Consider the following 24,585-nt stretch of genomic DNA (forward strand, 5'->3'; position numbering starts at 1 on the left):
GGTGTTGGGCCGATCCAACCCAGAGCATATTCACCCATATCATTTATAACTTGACTCAAATTACCCATTTGTCAAGTCTAGTTTTCCTATGATCCATTTGAGAGAAAATCAATTGGAAAGAATAAGAGATCAACCGAAGAATGAATGATGTGACTTTTTGAACAATGTATTGAGGATTTAAATTTTCTTAATAAAAAAAAGTGCTTGACCAAGCTTCGCTACAATTAATTTCCCTTAAAAGACACTTGTACCTATTAGATAAGCCAGCATTTTGCCCCCAAAAGTTGATAGAGCATGCTATTAATAAAAATCTAAGATCACAAAAATCTAGTTACTAAAGAAAAATAAAGCCAATAAAATGCTAGTTTTAACCATTTTTTAATCATAAGAACATTACTTTAATTACTGAAACAAATATAGCAAAAGCAGGGCATTAGCTCAACTGGTTAGGTTCCTTTCGTGGGAATTGGGAGATGAAGGTTGCTTGTGCTTCTCCCCATGTAGTCATGATCCATGACGATGGTGCTACTGCTAGTTATATGCCCTAAAGTAACCATATAATAGTTACATGTTATAGATTATTTAATGTCAAATAAAAATTCACTCATCATCCTATTTATATAAATGAGTTCATAAAATTAGTTACGACTAAACCTATTCTTAAGGTGTTAAGAATATGCGTAAAAGGTTTAGAGTTATGCTGAATCTTTAAATAGTTCCCGGCCGATGGATTATTGAAAGGATATTGCTAATCCTATTGAGACTATTGTGTTCTCAAGCTTAACTATTCAATATTGGATACCGGAGAGGATGATGAGTCACAAGTGATTGATATTATGATATCCGAGCTCGAACACAAGTGTTTGTCTCGGACAAGTTCACTGAATATAACATACATTGAACGATTAATAACATGGAAGCAGGATCAATGTCTGATCATTCATGCTTTGGTCTGGTGTAAGATCCTTAGACCTAAGGCATGATGTTGACTTGTATGTTGGATGATGGTGGTTCACGAGTGTGCATATTAATGCTTCGTCGAATCGTCTCTGTACTAAATAATAATAATAGTTTGTCACATACGAAGGCTCATGTGTGTGCAATATGAAATATATCTTCTTGTTATATATAGATATATAAGATTGATATCTTATGTGATCTAATTATAACATTGTATTGGCATTCTCGGTCGGAGTTGTAACCGAGAATGAATTATTCATGTCTTGTAGAATACATGTCAATTAGATTTGAGCATATGATTGAATTAGTGACTTGACCAATAATTCATGGCCCTTGTTCAATCAGAACATGGTGAGATAGAATGATCAAATTACATGGATGCCAAAACTGATAGATTCATTAGGTTCTTAAATAGTCAAGATATATTAGTAGATGTCACTCATGATTTGTAAGAATAGAAGATTGATCTGGACAATCAATTCTCTTGATTGTGCTAATAACTAATTAAAACAACATTTGAATGAGAGAGAGTATATTGCAAATGTGTTTGCAGTTGAGCCAATCAAATTAAGTTAGGTCAAAAATAAAAGATCTAAAAAAAGAGTTTAAGTTTTTTTATACTTTACAGCCGAATCAAAAATCTGAAACATTCAAATTCAATGACTGAATTAATAATCTGAAGTAAGTTCAGAATTAATAACTGCATTAATGATATGAAGTGAGTTCAAAATCAATAGTCAAATTAATGATTCGAAATAGTTTCAAACTTAATGGCTAAATTAAATATCTGAAATGGTTTCAAACTTAACAACCATATTAATATTCTAAAATGGTTTTAGACTTAACAGCCTCGTCAATGATCTAAAACGATTTCAAATGTAACAATACATGAATGATATGAAACGATTTCAGAATCAATGTGTAGTTTAATGATCTAAAATGGGTTCAGATTCAAATAACCCATTAATACTCTAAAACGGTTTCAGATGTAATAATCAAATTAATATCTGTAACGGTTACAAAGTTAATGCCTGAATTAGTATCTGTAACAGTATCAAAACTTATGTCCGTCAGATGTTACAGTTGAATTAATTCTGAAACGGTTTTAGAATTAATGAGCCAATTTAAATGTGATCTAGACTGGTTATAAAAAGGACATTGTGAGAGCATATCACAAGATGATCAATAATCAACAATTGAGAGCGTTGATAGTGATCAACTAAGTCATTCACACACGAGAGCAATTGCTAACACAATTGTAATTATGAAATATCTCAATTTCTCTCTTCTATTTAACGTTAAATTGATGGTGTGTTTGAACTAGAGGCATGATACTTATGGGACTGGATTTGAAGAACATTAGAACTTATACTACGAAGAGATCAAACGTTTTGCATTTGAAGAACGTTAGAACTTGTATTACCATAAGACATCAAACGTTTGTCATCAAAATTCCAAAAATGTTAGAGCCAGTTTTACCAGAAGATCAACATTTGTAGTCAAAATCTGAACAACGTCAGGACCACTACTGTGAGGACATTAGATGTTCGTATTCAAAATTTGAAGAACATTAGAACTAAAATTTTTGAGTAAGGCCCAAGGATAATGTGATTAGCCAACTTCTCATATCTACGTGTTTGTATTAAAATACACGAAAATGCTTTGGAAATACATGTATAAGCATTCTTACTTCCGCTACTATCAGACTTTGATCTTAATTTACTTATGCACGTATTATTGTTTATCGGGACAACCCCAACAACTACTTCAATCGCACCTTTAAATGCCGAATTTGAACCCATTGTCGAGTATTCATGTCGTACCCATATATGTATACAATCGGCTAAAAAAAAGGCATTGATTCCCTATGAACTCAATTCGAAAGTCATCGGGCTCCACGGATGAAATTAGCGCTCAAAATTGTCCGTTACCCTCCCCAAGAAAAATGGACCGTTGTTAAAGCATTTTTTTTTTTAACAGGACATTTCGCTAATTCTAAAGATCAACTAAAATGTGAGTCGAAATTCGAATGAGTTACATAATAAAAATTTATAGTGGAGATGAACTGAACCATTGTGGTGTCCGGAATTCTATCATAATTGCTAAATCATAGACTTATAGACTTGGATATCTCACGTGCATTGAAGTTTCCTATATAGACTTCGCTGCGTTGGTATCAAATCATCCTATACAGTTGCGAGTTTTCAAAAGTTTGCAAGTGTGAAAGCATATTTGACTGAATTAAAGTGTTTAAATAATTAAATATTAAATCACACATTTGTCTAAAAGATTAAACTTTTAAAACAGTTGGTAGTGATCTCACAAAATCTCACACAATATCAGAACTAGAAGTTTTAAATTCAAATCTCTTCAGGTCCCATCTGCCTTTCCAATTAAATATATTCATGCTTAGTACTAAGCAAGAAGACCAAACTAAGCATGAGAAGGAGTGTTCGAATAATTAAATATTAAACCATGCGTAGGTTTTTCCAAATTCTCACATGAAGCATGTTAGATTCAAGAAGAAACACTTGTGATTTGGTTAGAGACGACCTGGTGAACGCTCTTGGAAGAAAGATGGGGAAAGGCGTTGTTTTGGCCAGTTGCCTAGTGCCTAGGAGGCATATTGGCAACAGAGAACGTCATGGGTGGTAGTTGAGGTTGGACTGCACCGCCAAATGGCCGGTTATTGCGAAGAGTGGGCCGCTAGCATACCTTTCACTGGCGGAGACACTTTGAGTAAGCATTCACCTACTTATTATCCCTCTTACTAACATGTTTAGTCTCCTACATTAGATATGTTTGCGAACAATTTCATGTCAACTCATATAGGTGTTTAGTTAACTAGGACATGATTCATTGAGAGAAGTGTCCAAACAGTCTTAAATATGTTGCATTTGTGCCAATTTAATCGTAAATCTTTTAATGGTGTTGATTCAATCCTAAACATTTTTACCTAATGCAAATTCAATCATTCCAACTGATTTTGGCAAGATATCGCTGACGTAGACATTGCCCAGTGCCGATCTTAACAACTTTTAATAATATTTCAATACATTTTTGAATCATTTATTTATTTTTTCTTTCTCTTTCTTTTTTTCTTTTTTCTTTTTTTTTAATTTTCCTTCCCTTCTTTCTTCCTCTAGCCAGTCACCAATGGCAACCAGCCAAAGTCAAGGGTTGGCAAGGCTCAAGCCCTAGCCAAAGGTCGCGAGGCTTTTCCTCGCCCTGGGCTGGCAAGGCTTGTCCTTGTAGTCACTAGTGAGGGCATCAAAGGCTGGTGAGGTCCTCACCTTTGGTTAGTTACCAAGGTCCAGCGACTAGCTTAAGGAAGAAGGAAGGGAAGGAAAATTAAAATAATGCAATTTGGAAAAATATTAAAATATGATTAAAAGTTATTCACGTCGACATCGACTATGCCACATAATGACCAATGTCCACATCAGTAATATCCAACTAAAATTAATTGAAATGATTGAATTTGTATTAGGTCGAAAAGTTTAAGACTAAATTGATGCCATTAAAAGATTTAGTACGAAATTGGCACTAATACAATTGATTTATGACTTTTTTATGCTTTTCCCATTCACCATTGACATTAATCAACTGTCTTTCTAAACTTCAAGGTGTGAAGACGTAAGAATGTTTATTGATTCTAAACCATCTATTCTTGCTCTCTCCTTCCTTTTCGGGTTCTTTGGTTTCATTACACTAGGGAGCCAGGTCTCCGAAGACTATTCGAAATGCAAAATCACGAAAAGAGCTCAACTCAAGATGCCGGTGTCCAAATCCATGGCAAGATCTTGCCTCCTTTGACGCGTTCCCTGTCTCCCACTTTCCCATTTTGGCACCTCCCAGCGAACAGGAAGCTACACGGAAACTTCGTTCGCGCGGAGCGCTCCAGATAAGGTGTTAATGGCGTGTGAGAATTTTGAATTTTTAAAGGGAAGAATCTGCTGTAAAAACTTAATAGACATGAAATATCGACTTAGAACACATGCATATAAAGAATATGTGAATCCCGTAGATATGCGACACAAGATATTCCAACAACTCTGGAAGAAAATTACTTGCATCTAGAGAGCTTGTAGTCTCCGTAAAGAGACGACTGGAAAAAATAAGATAGCGGTGCGGTGCCAGTCAATAATCTAACAAATATTTCAAATCTTTCCCTATCTCGAATTGGCAACTCTTTCGTTTTTTCTAGGTGAATTTCAGTGCCTTTGCATGGACTTTTCATTGATGGCATTCAAGTGGAAAAGCATTGACTTGGTGAAAAAGGACGAGTTTTCGGGTTTGGCGAAGTCCTCACGCGGCAACCTGATTTTCTGGAATGCTCCCGGTCCAAATTGCCCCCCCGGTTCATCCGAGAGCGTTGCTCTATCTTTGGTAGGTTTTCCTATCGTGACCAACCTATTCGTACTCGTTAAAATAGCAAACGTGGATCTTCGCTCGGTTCAGCTTGGCTCAATTCGATTTGATTAGAGAAAAATCAAGACTTGATTGGATCTTCAACAATTTGATATCTAACCGTCTATCGGTTAGTTAAATTGGATGCCTGCCTTGAGGTAAATTCATGGGATCAATGAAGACAAAATAAGTTCTAGCCAGTTTCATCGAATTCGACTTTGGTGTTGCGAAAAAGACTAGACGAAATTAGTCTATGATACATGGTTCCAACCCAAGCTTGCTTCCCTATAATTCCTAAAGAAGTGTGAAAGTGGACGACGCTCGATCGAATGGATTCAGATTATGTTAGTTAGCATAGACCACATGATTTAAGCATTGCGCCGAGTCGTGCTAACCTCGACAAACTCTTCTTTCCCACCACTCTTTATCATGGACGCGGCACGTATCAGGCGGCCGCATTTTCCACACCCATGCCAGAGCCAATGCAAGACCCAGATCCTATAAATTGAAATCCTAGTCCGGCATACCCTCTCACTTCTCTCTCCTCTTATTTTCTGAGGAGTTCAAAGAAAGCTTTAAAGCACTTCGTAGAGGGGAGAGAGAACAGGGGCGACCTGACCAATTTAGAACGCACAAGGAAGAGACATAGAAAGGGAGGGAAAAATGGTGAGCAAAATGAACATGCTTGTGTTGATGGTGTTCCTAGGAGCTGCGGTCCGGGGTTGCAGCGCTCAGACGTCGCATGTGGTCGGCGATTCACTCGGATGGGTCGTCCCGCCAGGCGGCCCGATAGCCTACTCGACTTGGGCCGGCAACAAGACCTTCGTTGTGGGCGACACTCTAGGTAGAACTTCAGTATATGCTGGTAAAAACTCCATTAACATTTACTTCATCATCTTCAAGCTCTTAGTGAAAAGTGATGAGAATCATGAAATCATCGAGACTGAAAGTATAAATAATCTTTTATCCTTCCACCTCACATTAGGAAAATTACCAAAAAATCATAAATCTATTGCAATTGTGCTAATTCAGTCATAAACTTATTTTTTTGACCAATTGAATCTTAAACCGTTTACAATTATTCCCGATCAATCCATCCGGCCAAAATTAGCCGGCTAGCACGACGTGGCAGCTAGCCGACGCCAACAACCTTTTTTTTAATAATATTTTATTTTTTTAAAATATTTTTTATTATTTTATCTTTTTTCCCTTTTTTTTTTTTTTTTTCTCTCTCTTTTCCTTCTCCTCTTACTTCTTCCTCCCTCCTCCCTCCTCTTTCCTTTGGCTGATTGCCAGACAGAGGCGATTCGACAGGCTCACCTCGCCAGTCAGCAAGCTTGCGCCCAGTGACGGCGAGGCGAGCCCCCGCCAGATATAGCGAGGGCTCACCTCACACGCACCTCACGCAGCAATTGTGAGGCGAGCCCTCGCTATATTTGGCGGGGGCTCGCCCTGCTGTCACTGGGCGCGAGCTCGCCGACTGGCGAGGCAAGCCTGCTTGATCGCCTCGCCAAATCCGGCAGGGTTTCGCCCCCACCGTCATTAGACACGTGCTCATCGACTGGCGAGCTCACCTCACCCAACGACAGAGAGGCAAGCTAGTCTGGCCGCCTCAGTCCGGCGACTAGCCAGCCCTCCCCTATGGCTGATCGCCGAAGCCAAAGGAAGGAGGAAGGAGAGAAGAGGAGGAAGGAGGTTGAGGGAGAAGGAAAAAAAAAGAGAGAAAAAAGGAAAAAAGATTTGAAAAATAAATAAAATATTTCAAAAAATAAAATATTATTAATAAAGGTCGTCGACGCCGGCCACCAATTTTGGTCAGGTGGACTGATCGGGAATAATTGTAAAAGATTTAGGACTCGATTGGTCAAAAAAATAAATTTATGATTGAATTAGTACAATCGCAATAGGTTTAGGACTTTTTTTCATAATTTCCCCCCTCACGTGACAGAATTGCAAAGAACCCTCTAAATGTTTCCGTTTCCATGCAGTCTTCAATTTCATGACCGGAGATCACGATGTGGCCGAGGTAACTAAGGCAGCATACGACGGCTGCAACTGCACGAGCCCCATCTCGCTCCAGGCCAATGGGCCGGCAAGCATCCCCCTCAACCAATCCGGCGAGCACTTCTACATCTGCACGGTCGGCAGTCACTGCAGCCTCGGCCAGAAGCTCACCATCAACGTTGCCACCACCACGCCTTCTCCAACAGGCTCTGCCACCCCTCCGTCGCCAGGGAACTCAGCCGCCTCTTTGAGCGTCACTGGCTTGTTCTCGTGGATGTTGTCTGTTGCCGTAGTGTTGTTGTACTAGATTAGTTTACTGTTCCAATATGTTGTCTGTTGCCGTAGTGTTGTTGTACTAGATTAGTTTACTGTTCCAATAAACTCTCATCAAACTCTTAAAAGTAATTATGGTATTCTATTATTGGTCAGTGTTTCCTGCCGTCCAATTTTCCACAAAATTAGCAAAACTAATATCCTTTGCTCTATCCCACCCTCAGGAACGAAACTCTCGAGGGGTTAATTGGAATCCCAAAGGTGATGGTGAATTTTGGTACCCAAGAAGAGTGAGACTTTCTATTAAATCACAAGTTCTAAGTCTTGCTTGGTCTGCCTATTGCAGGTTAGATCACAATGATAGCTGTTTCTCATGAATTTCCCTAGTCAAGACACGACTTGGTTGTCTCTGATATGAAATATGCAGTTAATATATTCTTTGTTTGAGGAAGGACGGGGAGGGGCGACCCCTCTCGAGCTTTACCATAAAAGTCTTTTGTGGCATTGATGCGGTTAAAATTTTGCTAAGTTGGAGTTTTTCTTTCCTTTTTCAAATGTTGCCTCTCTTTTTCTTTTTCATCTTCTTCTTTTGCTGCGAATCATTTCTTATTCCTTCATCCTGAATGCACCTATGACATCTTCAAGCAGTCATCACCGACGCAGCATTGGCGCTGTTCAAAATTTGCTAACCTAGATCTTTTTCCAGTTCTCTAATGTTGACAATGTTGACTCTCTCTCTCTCTCTCTCTTCGAGCAGTCATCACCGACGCGGCATTGACGCTATTAAAAATTTGCTAACCTAGATTTTTTTTTTCCAGTTCTTTAATGTCGACAATGTTGACTCTCTCTCTCTCTCTCTCTCTCTCTCTCTCTCTCTCTCTCTCTCTCTCATTGACTTCTTCTGCAAATCACTTCTTATTCCTTCGTTGTCTTCATCCTCACCCTCGCATATCTAGTAGAAAAAAAAAAAAAAAAACTGTTGTGAGCATTTGTCGCAAAATGAGCATTTCGAGCGGCCATGGCCCCTAGAGTGGAGCTCACGGCCACCATAGACACTCAAGTTCAAGCTTTGGGATCATGTCGTGCTCAAGCCCATGGCCGCTCTCTCCTCTTACTCGCAGCTTTGGCCGCTATTTCTATGAGCTTGCACAATGTGTGATCAAGATTCGAACTCACGGCCACTCTCGAGCTTGGTGCTGACGGCGATGGCCTAATCACTCGCAGCCATGGCTGCTTGAACTTGGAATTTGTCGCCATGGCTGTCACATCTCTAACCTCTCGGTAAAGGCCGCTCGAGCTTCAAGATCGTGGCCGTGGTTACCAGAGCTTTGAGCTCCCCACATAGGCTGCTCAAGCTTTGACATCTTGAGGCCATGCACGCTCGATCTAAAGAAGGTGGTGCAAGCGTCGAGGCTAGGGTTTTGTGCATTTTCAATTTTCGATTTTCTCTGTCTTTTTAAGATTTTCCAACTCATTAATCTATATAAGCTTCCCGCACCAACTCAGCTTTCCCGGTCACCAGCTCAGCTTTTTGTAGACATCAAAATGGTTCATACATCCATTTCTTAATTTAAATGGGTTTACAACTTATTTAAATCTAACCCACTTCTATAACTCTCTCTTATTTTCTTTCACCATTACTCGATCTTTCGCTCAATCACTCCATACTCTCACCTTAGTTTGAATATGAATTTTCATAAATTGAATAAATTATCAAATTTTTTTAGCAATATGGATCGCGTCGGCGACGAGTTGAACGTAAGTCATTAGATTTACATATAATGGAAATAAATCAAAACAGATTAAGTGGGTCTATTTGGATCGAATCATTTATAACCCGACGCAAATCACTCTTTTGACAACTATATGAGCAAAAATCAATCGGAAAGAATGAGAGATCGACTGAAGGATGAATGATAGAACTTTTTGGAAAGTATATTGACGAGTTAGACTTAATAATAATAATAATAATAATAATAATAATAATAATAATAATAATAATAATAATAATGTACTTGGTTCTGACCAACTTTTGCTACAATTAACTTTTCCCAAAAGACAAATGTAGCTATCAGCCAAGCCAGTGTTTTGCCCCCCAAAAGTTTGATTAAGCATACTATAAAGAAAATCTAAAATCAGGATATTCTAGTTACTACAGGCAATAAAACTAGTAAAATGCAGGAAAAATATACTAAAATTACCAAAAGTTTTTTACGAATCACTTGAATGCTAAATTGGAGAAAAATTACCATTTAAGTTCAATAGTGAAAAATTCAAGCCAAATTGATTATGTGACTTTTTTAATTAAAAAAGCATGACGTGACATATTTTTTTTAAAAACCAAGTCCACATGAGCATTAAAAACCATGTCGGATTTCTAGCCTACATAGTTCTGAGTCTCTCTCCCTCTCTCCGCCACTTTCTTCGTCTTCATCTCCTCCTCCCTTACCATCGTCTCCAACACCCGCCCATGGAGCCAACACCCTTCACCCCAAACACCGCCATCTTCTCCACTGAAAAAGAAAAAAAAAATCGCCTCTTTTCACTTTAGCCACTGTGAGTTTCATTGGTGATCTGAGCTGTGTCCATAATTGAATGTAAACATTGTTAGAAAATTGCTTGTCACATGCTCTATAGAATTCCTAAACTGAATCCATGCAGATTTGTCTCCTCCGCCCATCAATCTTGAAGCCAAAACGAAACTCTAAAATGCCCAAACCCTCGCCAAAGAAACCAACGACCAGTGCATCTTCAAGGGCTCCGAGTTCAAGGCCAAATCTGATTGCCGATTCTCCTCCTCCGACGCTGCCCCCAAACCCAATCCCTCTTCCTTCATCTAATGTTGCAGAGCTCAAATGAAAAAATGGAGGAGAGAGAGGGGAAAGAGAGAAAAAAAGATGAATGACGTCATTCAGCAAGAAATTGATCAATAGGCTTTTCTTGCAAACGGTGTCGTTTTGGCTTTGAACAACATCATTTGGAAATTTTTATGCTAATTCAAACCTCCGACAAGTCACATCAGATGAAAAAAGTACTAAAAATATCGTCACTTCAGATTTCTAGTTATACTAATCGAAGTGGGCACTTAAGTGATTTTATTTTATATTGGCACTTAAAGCTGCGCATGACAACGTTTCTTGGTTGTTATAGTGATCGGAGTGGGCACTTAAGTGATTTTATTTTATATTGGCACTTAAGGCTGCGCATGACAACGTTTCTTGGCTGAGACATAGTTTTTTTTTTTTGAAATAGTTCTTTTATATTTCTATTTCAGAAAATAATTTCTGAGTAAAATAAGATGTTTGGTAACTACACAAAATTTCTACTCCAGAAATAAAAAAGAATAGAAATGTGTTTAGTACGAAACAGTTTTTTTTTGTATTTATTCGTTTTTTATTTTTGCTTACGGATCGTCGATCGCCGGCCGGTGGTCGCGGGCCGGCGGACGGCGGTGGCGGCCGGCGAACAGCAAACCACAGCGGTCGGCGGCAATCGGGTGGCTTCCGGGCAGTTGGAGGTGGCTACGGCAAGAGAGAGGAGCAAAAGAAAATTAAAAAAAAAAAAATTGGCTTATTTCTAGAAATTGTTTCTGAAAACAAGAAGCTACTTTTTTTGTTTTTTGTTTATATTCCAAAACTATTTCTGGGAACAAAAAAGTAAAGAAATTATTCCCGGAAACAAAAGTTTTACCAAATGGATTTCTGTTCTTTTTTTATTCCATGGAACAAAAGAACATAAATTGGGAAAAACGGAAATGTTACCATGCAGACCCTAAGTGATCTGAAGAAAAAACTTTTGGCATCAAAGTAAGCCCGTACACAACTTTTAGCACTTTTAGTATCATTTTGCCAATAATGCTAATTTTTAACTGGCTTTTAAGCATGAGAGCACTACTTTGATTACTGAAAAGAACATAGCTAAAGCAGGGCATTAGCTCAACCGTTTAGGTTCCTTTCGTGGGAACCGGGAGGTGAAGGTTTCTTGTGCTTTGCCCCACGTAATCATGATCCGTGAGCGATGGTGCTATTTCAATCGCACCTTTGGATGCCGACTTCGAAACATTGTTGCGTACTCATATCAAACCCATTTATTTATACGGTCAGCTAAATAAGGGCATTGATTCCCCCATGAAACCGATTCGAAAGTCGTCAGGCTCCACACATGAAATTAACGCTCAAAATGGTTCGTCCCCCCCCAAGAGCAATGGACCATTGAATTTCTATACGTGACACTTCGCTAATTCTAAAGATCAACTAGAATTTGAATTGAAATTTGGATAAGTTATATAAAATGAAAAGTATAGTGGAGATGAACTCAAACCAATTTGGCTTTACCAAAAAAAAAACTCAAACCAATTTGGCGTCTGGAATTCTATCATAATTGCTAAATTATAGACTATATACACTTGGATATCTCACGTGCACTGAAGTTTCCTATATATACTTCGCTGCGTTGGTTTCAAATCATCCTATGCGGTTCCTACTTTTCAGAAGTTTGCAACTGCGAATGAAGATTTGAGTGTATCGAAGCATTTTGGATTCAAGAGGACCTCTCGTGAACACACTTGGAAGAAAAGATGGGAGAGGCGTCGTTTTGGCCGGCTGCCTGGTGCCTAGGAGGAGCGGCAGCAACGGAGCACACGTCGCGGGTGGTAGTCGAGGTTGGACTGCACTGCCGAACATCATTGCCAGGTAATACGATGAGTGGGCCGCCGGCATGCCTTTTACTGGCGGAGACACTTTGTCTAAGCATTCACATGCTTATTTTCCCTCTTACTAACATGTTTGGTCTCCTCCATTAGGTATGCGTATGAACATTTTGATGTCAACTCATATTGACATTTAAATTAAATAAGACATGATGATTCATTGAGCAGAAAGTATCAAAAGAGTCATAAACTTATTGCATCGTACCAAATTAGTTATAAATCTTTTAATGTTGTCAATTTAGTCTTAAACCTTTTTATCCGATACTAATTCAGTCTTTACAGTTAATTTTGGCTAGATATTGCCGGTGCTGATATAGGCAACTTCAACTTTTAATAATATTTTAATATATTTTTGAATTTTTTTCTTTTTTTCTTTCCTTTCTCGTTCTTTTTTGTTTTTCCTCCCCTTCCTTCTTCCTCTAGCCCGTCGCCGACAATGACCAGCAAAAGTCGAGGGTTGGCAAAGCTTGTGCCCGCGCTAGCCCAAAGGCCATGTGGGTGGCCTCACGCTGGGCTAACAAGGCTTGTCCTCTCTATTGTTAGCGAGGGCACCAAAGGCTAGTGAGGTCCTTGCTTTTGGTCAGTTGCCAAGGTCCAACAATCAGTTAGAGCAAGAAGGAAGGTAAGGAAAGTTTTTTTTTTTAAATTAAAAAAAAAAAAAAAAGATAAGAGAAATAAAATATAAAATAAAAATAAAAATCAAAAAAATATTAAAATATCATTAAAAGTTATTCACGTTAACGTCGACTATGCCACATAGGCCGACCAGTGTCTACATCAATAATATCCAGCCAAAATTAGTTGAAATGACTAATTTGCACTAAATTAAAAGATTTAAGATTAAATTGACACTATTAAAATATTTAGGATTAAATTGGCACAAATACAATAAATTTAGGACTTTTTTAACGCTTTTCCCATTCACCACCATCATTAATCGACTGTCTTTCTAAAATTCAAGGTGTGAAAACATAAGAATGTTTATTGATTTAACCATCGGTTCTTGCTCTCTCCTTCCTTTTCGGCTTTGTCGGTTTCATTACACTAGCGAGACAGGTCTTCGAAGACTATTCGAAATGCAAAATCACGAAAACAGTTCAACTCAAGATGCCGGTGTCCATGCCGATGTCCAAACCCATGGCAAGATCTTTCCTCCTTTGACGCGTTCCCTGTCTCCCACTTTCCCATTTTGGCTCCTCCCAACGAACTTGAAGCTGTGCGGAAACTTCGTTTGCGCAGAGCGCTCTAGATAAAGTGCTAATGGCGTCTGAGAATTCGAACTTTTAAAGGGAAGAATGAAAACTGCTTTCAAAACTCAATAGACATGATAGATCGACTTAAACTCACAAGTGGAGAAAGAACACATGCATATAAAAAATATGTAAATCTCGTAGATATGCGTCACGAGATATTTTAACAACTCTGGAAGAAAATTACTTGCATCTAGAGAGCATGTAGTCCCCGTAAAGAGGCGACTGGAAAAAAATAATATAGCGTTGCGGTGCCAGTCAATGCTCTAACAAATATTTCAAATCTTTCCCTATCTCGAATTGGCAACTCTTTTGTTTTTTGTAGGTGAATTTCAGTGCCTTTGCATGGACTTTTCATCGATGGCATTCAAGTGGAAAAGCATTGACTTGGTGAAAAAGGGACGAGTTTTCGGGTTTGGTGAAGTCCTCACGCGGCAGCCTGATTTTCTGGAATGCTCCCGGTCCAAATTGCCCCCCCGTTCATCCGAGAGCGTTGCTCTATCTTTGGGAGGTTTTCCTATCGTGACCAACCTATTCGTACTCGTTAAAATAGCAAACGTGGATCTTCGCTCGGTTCGGCTCGGCTCAATTCGATCTGATCAGAGAAAAATCAAGACTTGATTGGATCTCTGACAAATTGATATCTAACCATCTATTGGTTAGTTAAATTGGATACCTGCCCTGAGCTAAATTCATGGCATCGATGAAGATAAAATAAGTTCTAGCCGGTTTCGTTGAACTCGACTTTGGTGTCACAAAAAAGACTAGACGAAATTAGTCTATAAAACATGTTTCCAACCCAAGCTTGCTTCCCTATAATTCCTAAAGATGTGTGAAAGTGGACGACGCTCGACCGAACGGATTCAGATTATGTTAGTTAGCAGGGACCACACGATTTAAGCATTGCGCCGAGTCCTGCTGACCTCGACAAACTCCTCTTTCCCACCACTCTTTATCATGGACACGGCACGTATCAGGCGGCCGCATTTTCCACACCCATGCCAGAGCCAATGCAAGACCCAGATCCTATAAATTGAAATCCTAGCCCGGCATCCCTCTCACTTCAATCTCCTTCCTCTTATTTTCTGAGGAGTTCAAAGAAAGCTTTAAAGCACTTCGTAGAGGGGAGAGGGAACAGGGGCGACCTGACCAATTTAGAACACACAAGGAAGAGACAGAGAAAGGGAGGGAAAGAATGGTGAGCAAAATGAACATGCTTGTGTTGATGGTGTTCCTAGGAGCCACGATCCAGGGTTGCAGCGCTCAGACGTCGCATGTGGTCGGCGATTCACTCGGGTGGGTCATCCCACCTGGTGGCCCGATAGCCTACTCGACTTGGGCCGGAAACCAGACCTTCGTCGTTGGCGACACTCTGGGTAAAGTTCTTCCCTAACTTCATTCTATTTTTGTTCTTTTTTCCGCCCTACAAAGAACTTTGAAGTATAACTTCAGCATATGCTAGTAAAAACTCCACTAACATTTACTTCACCGTCTTCGAGCTCTAAATGAAAAGTGACGAGAATCATGAAATCATCGAGACTAAAAGTATAAATAATCTTTTATCCTTCCACTTCACATGAGGAAAATTACCAAAAAAGTCCTAAACCTATTGCAATTGTGTCAATTTAGTCCTAAACGTATTTTTTTTTAACTAATTGAATCCTAAACCTTTTACAATTATTCTCGATCGGTTGGCTGACGCTAGCGACCTTTTTTTTTTAATAATATTTTATCTCTCTCTCTCTCTCTCTCTCTCTCTCTCTCTCTCTCTCTCTCTCTCTCTCTCTCTCTCTCTCTCTCTCTCTCTCTCTCTCTCTCTCTCTCTCTCTCTCTCTCTCTCTCTCTGAGGCAATCCGGCAGGCTCGCCTCGCTATTGCACCCAGCGACGACGAGGCGAGCCCCCACTAGATCTAGTGAGGGCTCACCTCGCGGGTCGATCGTGAGGCGAGCCCTTGCTAGATCTAGCGAGGAGGGCCTTGCTAGATGGGACGGCGAGCCCCCCTCACCGGATCAAGCAAGCCCTTGCCAGATGTGGCGGGGGCTCGCCCCGCCGTCGCTAGGCGAAAGCTTGCCAACTAGCGAGGCAAGCTCGTTGGATCACCTCACTAGATCCGGCGAGGTTTTGCTCCACCGTCATTGGGCGCAAGCTCGTTGACTGCCGAGCTCACCCTCGCCCAACGACGGCAAGGTAAGCTAGCCCGACCAATTCAGTCCGGCGACTAGCCAGCTCTCCCCTTTGGTCGATTGCTGAAGCCAAAGGAAGGAGGAAGAAGAGAAGAGGAGGAAGGAGGTTGAGGGAGAAGGGAAAAAAAAAGAAAAATGAAAAATAATTAAAAAATTAACAAAATATTTCAAAAAAATAAAAATATTATTAAAAAAGGTCATCGACGCCAGCCACCAATTTTGGTCGAATTTACTGATCAAGAATAATTGTAAAAGATTTAGGACTTGATTGATCAAAATAATAAGTTTATGACTCAATCAGCACAATTATAATAGGTTTATTACTTTTTTTTTGTAATTTTCACCCTCACATGACAGAATTGCAATGAACGCTCTAAATGTTTCTGTTTCCATGCAGTCTTCACTTTCACGACCGGAGCACACGATGTGGCCGAGGTAACTAAGGCAGCATACGACGGCTGCAGCTCCACGAGCCCCATCTCGCTCCAGACCACAGGGCCGGCGAGCATCCGCCTCAACCAATCCGGCGAGCACTTCTACATCTGCACGATTGGCAGTCACTGCAGCCTCGGCCAGAAGCTCGCCATCAACGTTACCGCCACTACGCCTTCTCCAACAGGCTCTGCCACCCCTCCGACGCCAGGGAATTCAGCCGCCTCTTTGAGCGTCACTGGCTTGTTCTCGTGGATGTTGTCTGTTGCCGTAGTGTTGTTGTACTAGATTAGTTTACTGTTCCAATATGTTGTCTGTTGCCGTAGTGTTGTTGTACTAGATTAGTTTACTGTTCCAATAAACTCTCATCAAACTCTTAAAAGTAATTATGGTATTCTATTATTGGTCAGTGTTTCCTGCCGTCCGATTTTCCACAAAATTAGCAAAACTAATATCCTTTGCTCTATCCCACCCTCAGGAACGAAACTCTCGAGAGGTTAATTGGAATCCCAAAGGTGATGGTGAATTTTGGTACCCAAGAAGAGTGAGACTTACTATTAAATCACAAGTTCTAAGTCTTGCTTGGTCTGCCTATTGCAGGTTAGATCAAAATGATAGCTGTTTCTGTCTCTAATATGAAAGGTGCAGTTAACATATTCTTTGTTTGTGGAAGGACGGGGAGGGGCGACCCCCCTCGAGCTTTACCATAAAAGTCTTACGTGGCATTGATGCGGTTAAAAGTTTGCTAAGTAGAGTTTTTCTTTCCTTTTTGAAATGTTGCCTCTCTTCTTCTTTTTCTTCTTCTTCTTTTGCTTCGAATCATTTCTTGTTCCTTCATATTGAATGCACCTATGACATCTTCTAGCAGTCATCACCGACGCAGCATTTATGCCGTTCAGAATTTGCTAACCTAAATTTTTTTTCCGGTTCTCTAATGTTGACAATGTTGACTCTCTCTCTCTCTCTCTCTCTCTCTCTCTCTCTCTCTCTTCAAGCGGTCATCACCGACGCGGCATTGACGCTATTAAAAATTTGCTAACCTAGATTTTTTTTCCAGTTCTCTAATGTCAACAATGTTGACTCTCTCTCTCTCTCTCTCTCTCATTGACTTCTTCTGCAAATCATTTCTTATTCCTTCGTTGTCTTCATCCTCGCCCTCGCATATCTAGTAGAAAAAAAAAACTGTTGTGAGCACTTGTCGCAAAACGAGCATATCGAGCGACCATGGCCCCTAGAGTAGAGCTCACGGCCACCATAGACACTCAAGTTCAAGCTTTGGGATCATGTCGTGCTCAAGCCCATGGCCGCTCTCTCTCCTCTTACTCGCAGCTATGGCCACTATTTCTATGAGCTTGCACAATGTGCGCTCAAGATTCGAACTCACGGCCACTCTCGAGCTTGGTGCTGACGGCGATGGCCTAATCACTCGCAGCCATGGCTGCTTGAACTTGGAATTTGTTGCCATGGCTGTCACATCTCTAACCTCTCGGTAAAGGCCGCTCGAGCTTCAAGATCGTGGCCGTGGTTACCAGAGCTTTGAGCTCCCCACATAGGCTGCTCAAGCTTTGACGTCTTGAGGCCATGCACGCTCGATCTCAAGAAGGTGGTGCAAGCGTCGAGGCTAGGGTTTTGTGCATTTTCAATTTTTTCTGTCTTTTTAAGATTTTCCTACTCATTAATCTATCCCGCACCAACTCAGCTTTCCCGGTCACCAGCTCAGCTTTTTGTAGACATCAAAATGGTTCATACATCCATCTCTTAATTTAAATGGGTTTACAACTTATTTAAACATTTACAACTTATATAAACCTAACCCACTTCTATAACTCTCTCTTATTTTCTTTCACCTTTACTCAATCTTATGCTCAATCACTCCATACTCTCACCTTAGTTTGAATATGAATTTTCATAAATTGGATGAATTATCAAAGTTTTTTTAGTAATACGGATCGCATAGGGGACGAGTTGAACGTAAGTCATTAGATTTTTACATATAATGTAAATGAATCAAAACAGATTAAATGGGTCTATTTGGATCGGATCATTTATAACCCGACGCAAATCACTCTTTTGACAAGTCTAATTTTTCAGTTGATCTGTTTGAGCAAAAATCAATAAGAAAGAATGAGAGATCAATTGAAGGATGAATGATAGAACTTTTTGAAAAGTATATTGACAAGTTAGAGTTAAATAATAATAATAATAATAATAATAATAAAATAATAATAAAGTACTTGGTTTTGACCAACTGTTGCTACAATTAACTTTTCCCAAAAGACAAATGTAGCTATCAGCCAAGCCAGTGTTTTGCCCCCAAAAGTTGATAAAGCATACTATAAAGAAAATCTAAAATCAGGATATTCTAGTTACTACAGGCAATAAAACTAGTAAAATGCAGAAAAAATATACTAAAATTGCCAAAAAAATTTACGGATCACTTAAATGTTAAATTGGAGAAAAAATGATCACTTAAGTTCAATGGCGAAATATTCGATTATGTGACCTTTTTAATTAAAAAAAGCATGACGTGACATATTTTTTTTAAAAACCAAGTCCACATGAACATTAAAAACCATGTCAGATTTCTACCCCATGTGGTTCTGAGTCTCTCTCCCTCTCTCCGCCACTTTCTTCGTCTTCATCTCCTCCTCCCTCACCATCGTCTCCACCACCCGCCCATGGAGCCACCACCCATCACACCAAACACCGCCATCTTCTCCACTGAAAAAAAAATCACCTCTTTTCACTTTAGCCACTGTGAGTTTCATTGCTGATCTGAGCTGTGTCCATAATTGAATGTAAAAATTGTTAGAAAATTGCTTGTCACATGTTCTATAGAATTCCTAAACTGAATCCATGCAGATTTGTCCCCTCCTCCCATCAATCTCGAAGCCAAAACGAAACCCTAAAATGCCCAAACCCTCGCCAAAGAAACCAACGACCAGTGCATCTTCAAGGGCTCCAAGTTCAACGCCAAATCTGATTGCCGATTCTCCTCCGACGCTGCCTCCAAACCCAATTCCTCCTCAGATGTTGCAGAGCTCAAATGAAAAAATGGAGGAGAGAGAAAAAGATGAATGGCGTCATTCAGCAAGAAATTGATCAATAGGCTTTTCTTGCAAACGGTGTCATTTTAGCTTATGCAAGCAATTGAACAACATCATTTGAAAATTTTTATGCTAATTCAGACCTCCGACAAGTCACATCAGATGGAAAAAGTATTAAAAATACTGTCACATCAGATTTCTAACTATAATGATCGGAGTATGCACTTAAGTAATTTTTTTTATATTGACGTTTAAGAAATCTGAAGAAAAAACTTTTGACATCAAAGTAAGCACCGTGCATAATTTTTAGCACTTTTAGTATCCTTTTGCTGATAATACTAATTTTTAACTGGCTTTTAAGCATGAGAGCACTACTTTGATTACTGAAAAGAACATAGCTAAAGCAGGGCATTAGCTCAACCGTTTAGGTTCCTTTAGTGGGAACCAGGAGGTGAAGGTTTCTTGTGCTTTGCCCCCACATAGACTGATCCATGAGCGATGGTGCTATTTCCATCGCACCTTTGGATGCCGACTTCGAACCATTGTCACGTACTCATATCAAACCCATTTATTTATACGGTCGGCTAAATAAGGGCATTGATTCCCCATGAACCCGATTCAAAAGTCGTCAGGCTCCACAGATGAAATTAACGCCCAAAATGGTTCATTCCCCTACCCCTCCAAGAGCGATGGACCATTGAATTTTCTATACGCGACACTTTGCTAATTCTAAAGATCAACTAAAATTTGAATTGAAATTTGGATGTTATATAAAATGAAAAGTATAGTGGAGATGAACTCAAACCAACTTGGCGTCTGGAATTCTATCAGAATTGCTAAATTATAGACTGTTAAATATGACTCGAGTTTGAGCGTTTGCTAAAACGCGAAATTCGGTAGACTCGCGAAGGAAATATAAAAATAAAATAAAGGAGGAAAGTTGTTTGCTGCGGAATCCTTTACGAAATAGAAAAGGAAAGTCGCGTGAAGCTTCTCCATGCGAAGAATCCAGAGAAAGGAGTGTATGCTGCACGTGAAGCTCTAAGGAGGAGGTGGGGCCCAAGGTCAAAAGTTTGACCTTGGGCACACACGTATAAAAGCAAACACCAAGTGCGGGTCTTCTTCTTCTTTAGGGTTTTTGATGCCGCCGAAGTCCTTTACGTAGGAACACGCCGCTGAAGTCTACGTATGTGTTGAGCAAAGCCACGTATTGAAGCGCCGTTTACTTTGAGTGCTGTGGGTGTTCTCTGTTTGCGAGAGACGTCCGTAGGCGCTGGGTGCTTGATAGCGGGTGTTCGTGTTTCTCGTGCGGCAAAAATTATTCGTGATTTACATCTAAGAAAGATTTGTGTATTAGGTGTAATTGAGGCTTGGGAAACACCGAGAAAGTGTTTGAGTGACTTGAGTGTGTAATCTCCTTGTATCGCTTGATTTATAGTGAAATTTGTTGCTGCTCTCCTCATGGACGTAGGTCTTTACAACTGAACCACGTAAATCTGGTGTCTGATTTATTTTTCTTCTTCCGTATATATTTTGTTCGATCGCTCGCCCTATCGCAACATAGACTATATACACTTGGATATCTCACGTGCATTGAAGTTTCCTACATATACTTCGCTGCGTTGGTTTCAAATCATCCTATGCGGTTCCTACTTTTCAGAAGTTTGCAACTGCGAATGAAGATTTGAGTGTATCGAAGCATTTTGGATTCAAGAGGACCTCGTGAACACACTTGGAAGAAAAGATGGGAGAGGCGTCGTTTTGGCCGGCTGCCTGGTGCCTAGGAGGAGCGGCAGCAACGGAGCACACGTCGCGAGTGGTAGCCGAGGTTGGACTGCACTGCCGAACATCATTGCCAGGTAATACGATGAGTGGGCCGCCGGCATGCCTTTTACTGGCGGAGACACTTTGTCTAAGCATTCACATGCTTATTTTCCCTCTTACTAACGTGTTTAGTCTCCTCCATTAGATATGCGTATGAACATTTTCATGTCAACTCATATTGCCATTTAAATTAAATAGGACATGATGATTCATTGAGGGGAAAGTATCAAAAGAGTCATAAACCTATTGCATTGTACCAATTTAGTTATAAATCTTTTAATTGTGTCAATTTAGTCCTAAACATTTTTATCCGATACTAATTCATTCTTTACAGCTAATTTTGGCTAGATATTGTCGTGCCGATATAGGCAACTTCAACTTTTAATAATATTTTAATATATTTTTGAATTCTTTTTTTTTTTTTTTCTTTTCTTTCTCGTTCTTTTTGTTTTTCCTTCCCTTCCTTCTTCCTCTAGCCTGTCGCCGACGATGACCAACCAAAGTCGAGGGTTGGCAAAGCTTGTGCCCGCGCCAGCCTAGAGACCGCGAGGGTGGCCTCACGATGGGCTAGCAAGCTTGTCCTCACTATTGCTGGCAAGGGCACCAAAGGCCAGTAAGGTCCTTGCCTTTGGTCGGCTGCTGAGGTCCAACAATCAGCTAGAGCAAGAAGGAAGGTAAGGAAAGGTTTTTTTTTTTTTTCTAAAGGTAAGAGAAATAAAACAAAAAATAAAAATAAAATTCGAAAAAATATTAAAGTATCATTAAAAGTTATTCAAGTTAACGCCGACTATGTCACATAGGCCGACCAGTGTCTACATCAATAATATCCAACCAACATTAATGGACTGTCTTTTTAAAATTCAAGGTGTGAAAACATAAGAATGTTTATTAATTTTAACCATCTGTTCTTGCTCTCTCCTTCCTTTTCGGCTTCGTCGGTTTCATTACACTAGCGATACAGGTCTTCGAAGACTATTCGAAATGCAAAATCACGAAAAGAGTTCAACTCAAGATGCCGGTGTCCATGCCGGTGTCCAAACCCATGGCAAGATCTTTCCTCCTTTGACGCGTTCCCTGCCTCCCACTTTCCCATTTGGCTCCTCCCAACGACGTTGAAGCTGTGCGGAAACTTCGTTTGCGTAGAGCGCTCTAGATAAAGTGCTAATGGCGTCTGAGAATTTGAACTTTTAAAGGGAAGAATGAAATCTGCTTTAAAAACTCAATTGACATGAAATATCGACTTAAACTCACAAGTGGAGAAAGAACACATGCATATAAAGAATATGTAAATCCCGTAGATATGCGACATGAGATATTTTAACAACTCTGGAAGAAAATTACTTGCATCTAGAGAGCTTGTAGTCCCCGTAAAGAGACGACTAGAAAAAATAAGATAGCGGTCCGGTGCCAGTCAATGCTCTCACAAATATTTCGATTCTTTCCCTATCTCGAATTGGCAACTCTTTTGTCTTTTTTAGGTGAATTTCTGCCTTTGCATGGACTTTTCATTGATGGCATCCAAGTGGAAAAGCATTGACTTGGTGAATAGCACGAGTCTTCGAGTTTGGTGAAGTCTTCACGCGGCAGCCTGATTTTCTGGAATGCTTCCGGTCCAAATTGGCCCCACGTTCGTCCGAGAGCGTTTCTCTCTCTTCGATAGGTTTTTAGGTTTTCCTATCGTGACCAACCTATTCGTACTCGTCAAAATAGCAAGCGTGGATCTTTGCTCGGTTCAGCTCGGCTCAATTCGATTTGATCAGAGAAAAACCAAGACTTAATTGGATCTCCGACAATTTGATATCTAACCATCTATCGATTAGTTAAATTGGATGCCTGCCTGGAGCTAAATTCATGGGATTGATGAAGACAAAATAAGTTCTAGCCGGTTTCGTCGAATTCGACTCTGGTGTCGCGAAAAAGACTGGACGAAATTAGTCTATGATACATGTTTCCAACCCAAGCTTGCTTCCCTATAATTCCTAAAGAAGTGTGAAAGTGGAGGACGCTCGACCGAATGGATTCAGCTTATGTTAGTTAGCAGGGACCACACGATTTACGCATTGCGCCGAGTCGTGCTGACCTCGACAAACTCCTCTTTCCCACCACACTTTATCATGGACGCCGCACGTATCAGGCGGCTGCACTTTCCACACCCCTGCCAGAGACATCCAAGGCCCGGTCCTATAAATTGAGACCCTAGCCCGGATGACCCTCTCACTTCTCTCTCCCTCCTCTCATTTTCTGTGGAGTTCAAAGAAAGCTCTAAAGCACTTCGTAGAGGGGAGAGAGAACAGGGGCGACCTGACCAATTTAGAACACACAAGGAAGAGACAGAGAAAGGGAGGAAAAAAATGGTGAGCAAAATGAACATGCTTGTGTTGATGGTGTTCCTAGGAGCTGCAATCCGGGGTTGCAGCGCTCAGACATCGCATGCGGTCGGCGATTCGCTCGGGTGGACCATTCCGCCCGGCGGATCGATAGCCTACTCGACTTGGGCCAGCAACAAGACCTTCGTCGTGGGCGACACTCTGGGTACAAGTTCTTCCCTAACCTCATTCTATTTTTGTTCTTTTTTTCCGCCCTACAAAGATATCCGAAGTATAACTTCAGTATATGCTAGAAAAAACTCCATTAACATTTACTTCATCGTCTTCAAGCTCTTAGTGAAAAGTGACGAGAATCATGAAATCATCGAGACTGAAAGTATAAATAATCTTTTATTCTTCCACCTCACATGACAGAATTGCAACGAACACTCTAAATGTTTCCGTTTCCATGCAGTCTTCACTTTCACGACCGGAGCACATGATGTGGCCGAGGTAACTAAGGCAGCATACGACGGCTGCAACTCCACGAGCCCCATCTCGTTCCAGACCACAGGGCCGGCGAGCATCCGCCTCAACCATTCCGGCGAGCACTTCTACATCTGCACGTTCAACGGTCACTGCGGCCTCGGCCAGAAGCTCGCCATCAACGTCACCGCCAGCTCTGCCGCAACCCCATCACCGTCTCCTGCCCCCACACCATCGTCACCGTCCCCAGCCCCCACCCCATCGTCAACGTCCCCAGCCCCCACCCCATCGTCAACGTCCCCAGCCCCCACCCCCACCTCTCCCGCCGCCACCCCATCGTCACCGCCCCCAGCCCCCACCCCCACCTCTCCCGCCGCCAACCCATCATCACCGCCCTCAGCCTCCACCCCTCCCTCTACAAGTCCTCCTTCACCTCCCACCACCACCCCGCCTTCTCCGACAGGCTCCCCACCCTCCTCCGCCGCCAGGGAGCTCGGCCACCTCTTTGAGCGTCGCTGGCTTGTTTTCGGGGATTTTGTCGATCGCCGTAGTGTTGTTGTACTAGATTAACTCAGCGATCTTTTTCCTACCCTTTTTACAGGGCTCTTATGATTCGTTATTGTGAGTTGCTTTTCTGGAATCGAGACACGTTCTTGTTGATCGTCATTGATTTTATACGATAAAATCCATTTTTCCGTGAA

The 24,585-nt window shown here is 40.9% G+C and overlaps 3 protein-coding genes across 3 annotated transcripts; all 3 read left to right on the top strand.

The window, feature by feature from the left end:
- The first annotated feature begins 6,033 nt into the window (after nucleotides 1–6,033).
- LOC120292068 (umecyanin-like) lies at nucleotides 6,034–7,681 on the top strand. Its single transcript, XM_039309942.1, has 2 exons — nucleotides 6,034–6,319; nucleotides 7,359–7,681. The coding sequence occupies exons 1-2, from the start codon at nucleotides 6,034–6,036 to the stop codon at nucleotides 7,679–7,681; spliced, it is 609 nt and encodes a 202-aa protein (XP_039165876.1).
- A 6,971-nt stretch (nucleotides 7,682–14,652) lies between these two features.
- LOC104429410 (umecyanin) lies at nucleotides 14,653–16,816 on the top strand. Its single transcript, XM_039308925.1, has 2 exons — nucleotides 14,653–14,981; nucleotides 16,187–16,816. Exons 1-2 carry the CDS (start codon nucleotides 14,801–14,803, stop codon nucleotides 16,507–16,509), a joined length of 504 nt encoding a protein of 167 aa, XP_039164859.1. The 5' UTR covers nucleotides 14,653–14,800; the 3' UTR covers nucleotides 16,510–16,816.
- A 6,459-nt stretch (nucleotides 16,817–23,275) lies between these two features.
- On the top strand, nucleotides 23,276–24,585 carry LOC104440497 (cucumber peeling cupredoxin). Its single transcript, XM_039308406.1, has 2 exons — nucleotides 23,276–23,624; nucleotides 23,874–24,585. The coding sequence occupies exons 1-2, from the start codon at nucleotides 23,444–23,446 to the stop codon at nucleotides 24,452–24,454; spliced, it is 762 nt and encodes a 253-aa protein (XP_039164340.1). The 5' UTR covers nucleotides 23,276–23,443; the 3' UTR covers nucleotides 24,455–24,585.

The sequence above is a fragment of the Eucalyptus grandis genome, chromosome 3 (assembly GCF_016545825.1).
Source record: "Eucalyptus grandis isolate ANBG69807.140 chromosome 3, ASM1654582v1, whole genome shotgun sequence".
In the NCBI taxonomy this organism is placed as follows: Eukaryota; Viridiplantae; Streptophyta; class Magnoliopsida; order Myrtales; family Myrtaceae; genus Eucalyptus; species Eucalyptus grandis.

Excerpts from the sequence above, each read along its gene's own strand:
- LOC120292068 (XM_039309942.1), top strand. The coding sequence starts at position 6,034 with ATGGTGAGCAAAATGAACATGCTTGTGTTGATGGTGTTCCTAGGAGCT. Across the intron at positions 6,320-7,358 it reads TGAAATCATCGAGACTGAAA|TCTTCAATTTCATGACCGGA; the intron begins GTATAAATAATC and ends GTTTCCATGCAG.
- LOC104429410 (XM_039308925.1), top strand. The coding sequence starts at position 14,801 with ATGGTGAGCAAAATGAACATGCTTGTGTTGATGGTGTTCCTAGGAGCC. Across the intron at positions 14,982-16,186 it reads CGTCGTTGGCGACACTCTGG|TCTTCACTTTCACGACCGGA; the intron begins GTAAAGTTCTTC and ends GTTTCCATGCAG.
- LOC104440497 (XM_039308406.1), top strand. The coding sequence starts at position 23,444 with ATGGTGAGCAAAATGAACATGCTTGTGTTGATGGTGTTCCTAGGAGCT. Across the intron at positions 23,625-23,873 it reads CGTCGTGGGCGACACTCTGG|TCTTCACTTTCACGACCGGA; the intron begins GTACAAGTTCTT and ends GTTTCCATGCAG.